Source organism: Elephas maximus, chromosome 7 (assembly GCF_024166365.1).
Source record: "Elephas maximus indicus isolate mEleMax1 chromosome 7, mEleMax1 primary haplotype, whole genome shotgun sequence".
NCBI lineage: Eukaryota > Metazoa > Chordata > Mammalia > Proboscidea > Elephantidae > Elephas > Elephas maximus.
In genome coordinates, this window is record NC_064825.1 from 111,684,210 (window position 1) to 111,685,605 (window position 1,396).

General features: G+C 39.2%; 1 protein-coding gene across 1 annotated transcript; it reads left to right on the top strand.

The window, feature by feature from the left end:
• Positions 1–245: 245 nt before the first annotated feature.
• On the top strand, positions 246–1,175 carry LOC126079545 (olfactory receptor 4C11-like). Its single transcript, XM_049890637.1, has one exon. The coding sequence runs from the start codon at positions 246–248 to the stop codon at positions 1,173–1,175; it is 930 nt and encodes a 309-aa protein (XP_049746594.1).
• Positions 1,176–1,396: the final 221 nt, after the last annotated feature.

Below are 1,396 nucleotides of genomic sequence, written 5' to 3' on the forward strand. Positions count from 1 at the left end.
GAATCATTTCCATTTTCATTATACCCTCATATGCAATCAGAAAAATAGATAAACTAAGTATTATGAATTCTATTTTATTTATCTTCATACAGAAAGATAAGTAATTACCCATTTGTATGTAGAAGTTCCATGATCAGTCATAGGTACATGAGCTCCAAATGCAATATTCATTTCATAAAATTATTGCTTTTCTCCTTGCAGATTAACTATTTCTTACCTCTACTTTCTTCATATCTACTGAAAAAATGCAACAGAATAACAATGTAACTGAATTCATTCTGCTAGGACTAACACAGGATCCTATGAGGCAGAAAATGGTGTTCATAATCTTCTTAATCTTCTACACTGGAACTGTGGTGTGGAATTTGCTCATTATTGTGACTCTCAAGTTCAGCCGGTCTCTTGGGAGTCCCATGTACTTCTTCCTATTTTATTTGTCCATTGCTGATACCTGTTTTTCAACTTCCACAGCCCCAAGACTAATTGTGGATGCTCTCTCTGCAAAGAAAGTTATATCCTATAATGAGTGTATGACACAAGTCTTTGCAATGCATTTATTTGGATCCATGGAAATCTTTGTCCTTGTCCTCATGGCTGTTGATCGCTATGTGGCCATCTGTAAGCCCTTGTGTTACCCAACCATCATGAGACCAGAGGTCTGCTTCATCTTGATTATTCTTGCCTGGATAGGGTCTTTCATACATTCTACAACTCAGAATGCCCTGGTCTCAAAACTGCCCTTCTGTGGACCCAATCTGATTGATCATTATTGCTGTGATTTGCAGCCATTGTTAAACCTTGCCTGCATGGATACTTATGTGATCAACCTGTTGTTGGTGTCTAATAGTGGGGCCATTTGCTCAAGCGGATTCTTGCTTCTGATGATCTCATACATGGTCATCTTGTATTCACTTAGAAACCACAGTGAAGAAGGAAGGAAAAAAGCCCTTTCCACTTGCACCTCCCACATCATTATAGTTGTCTTATTCTTTGGTCCATGCATATTCATATATACACGTCCACCTACCACTTTCCCCATGGACAAGATGGTTGCAGTATTTTATACCATCGGGACACCCTTTCTCAACCCACTCATCTACACACTAAGGAATGCAGAAGTGAAAAATGCCATGAGAAAGTTATGGAGTATCAAAATTACCTCAGAAAGCAAATGATGAAAAGTGGGTGTGATGCTATGCTTAGTAATGGGACTGCATCTATACAGATATTAAAAATGATAGTATGCAAATACAGGGGAGGCCAGGACAACTGGACTGAACCAAAAACAAAGAAGCTTCCTGAATAAATGGAATGTTTCAAAGGCCAGCGTAGCAGGGGCAGGGGTCTGGGGACCATGGTTTCAGGGGACATCTAAGGCAATTGGCATAATAAAATC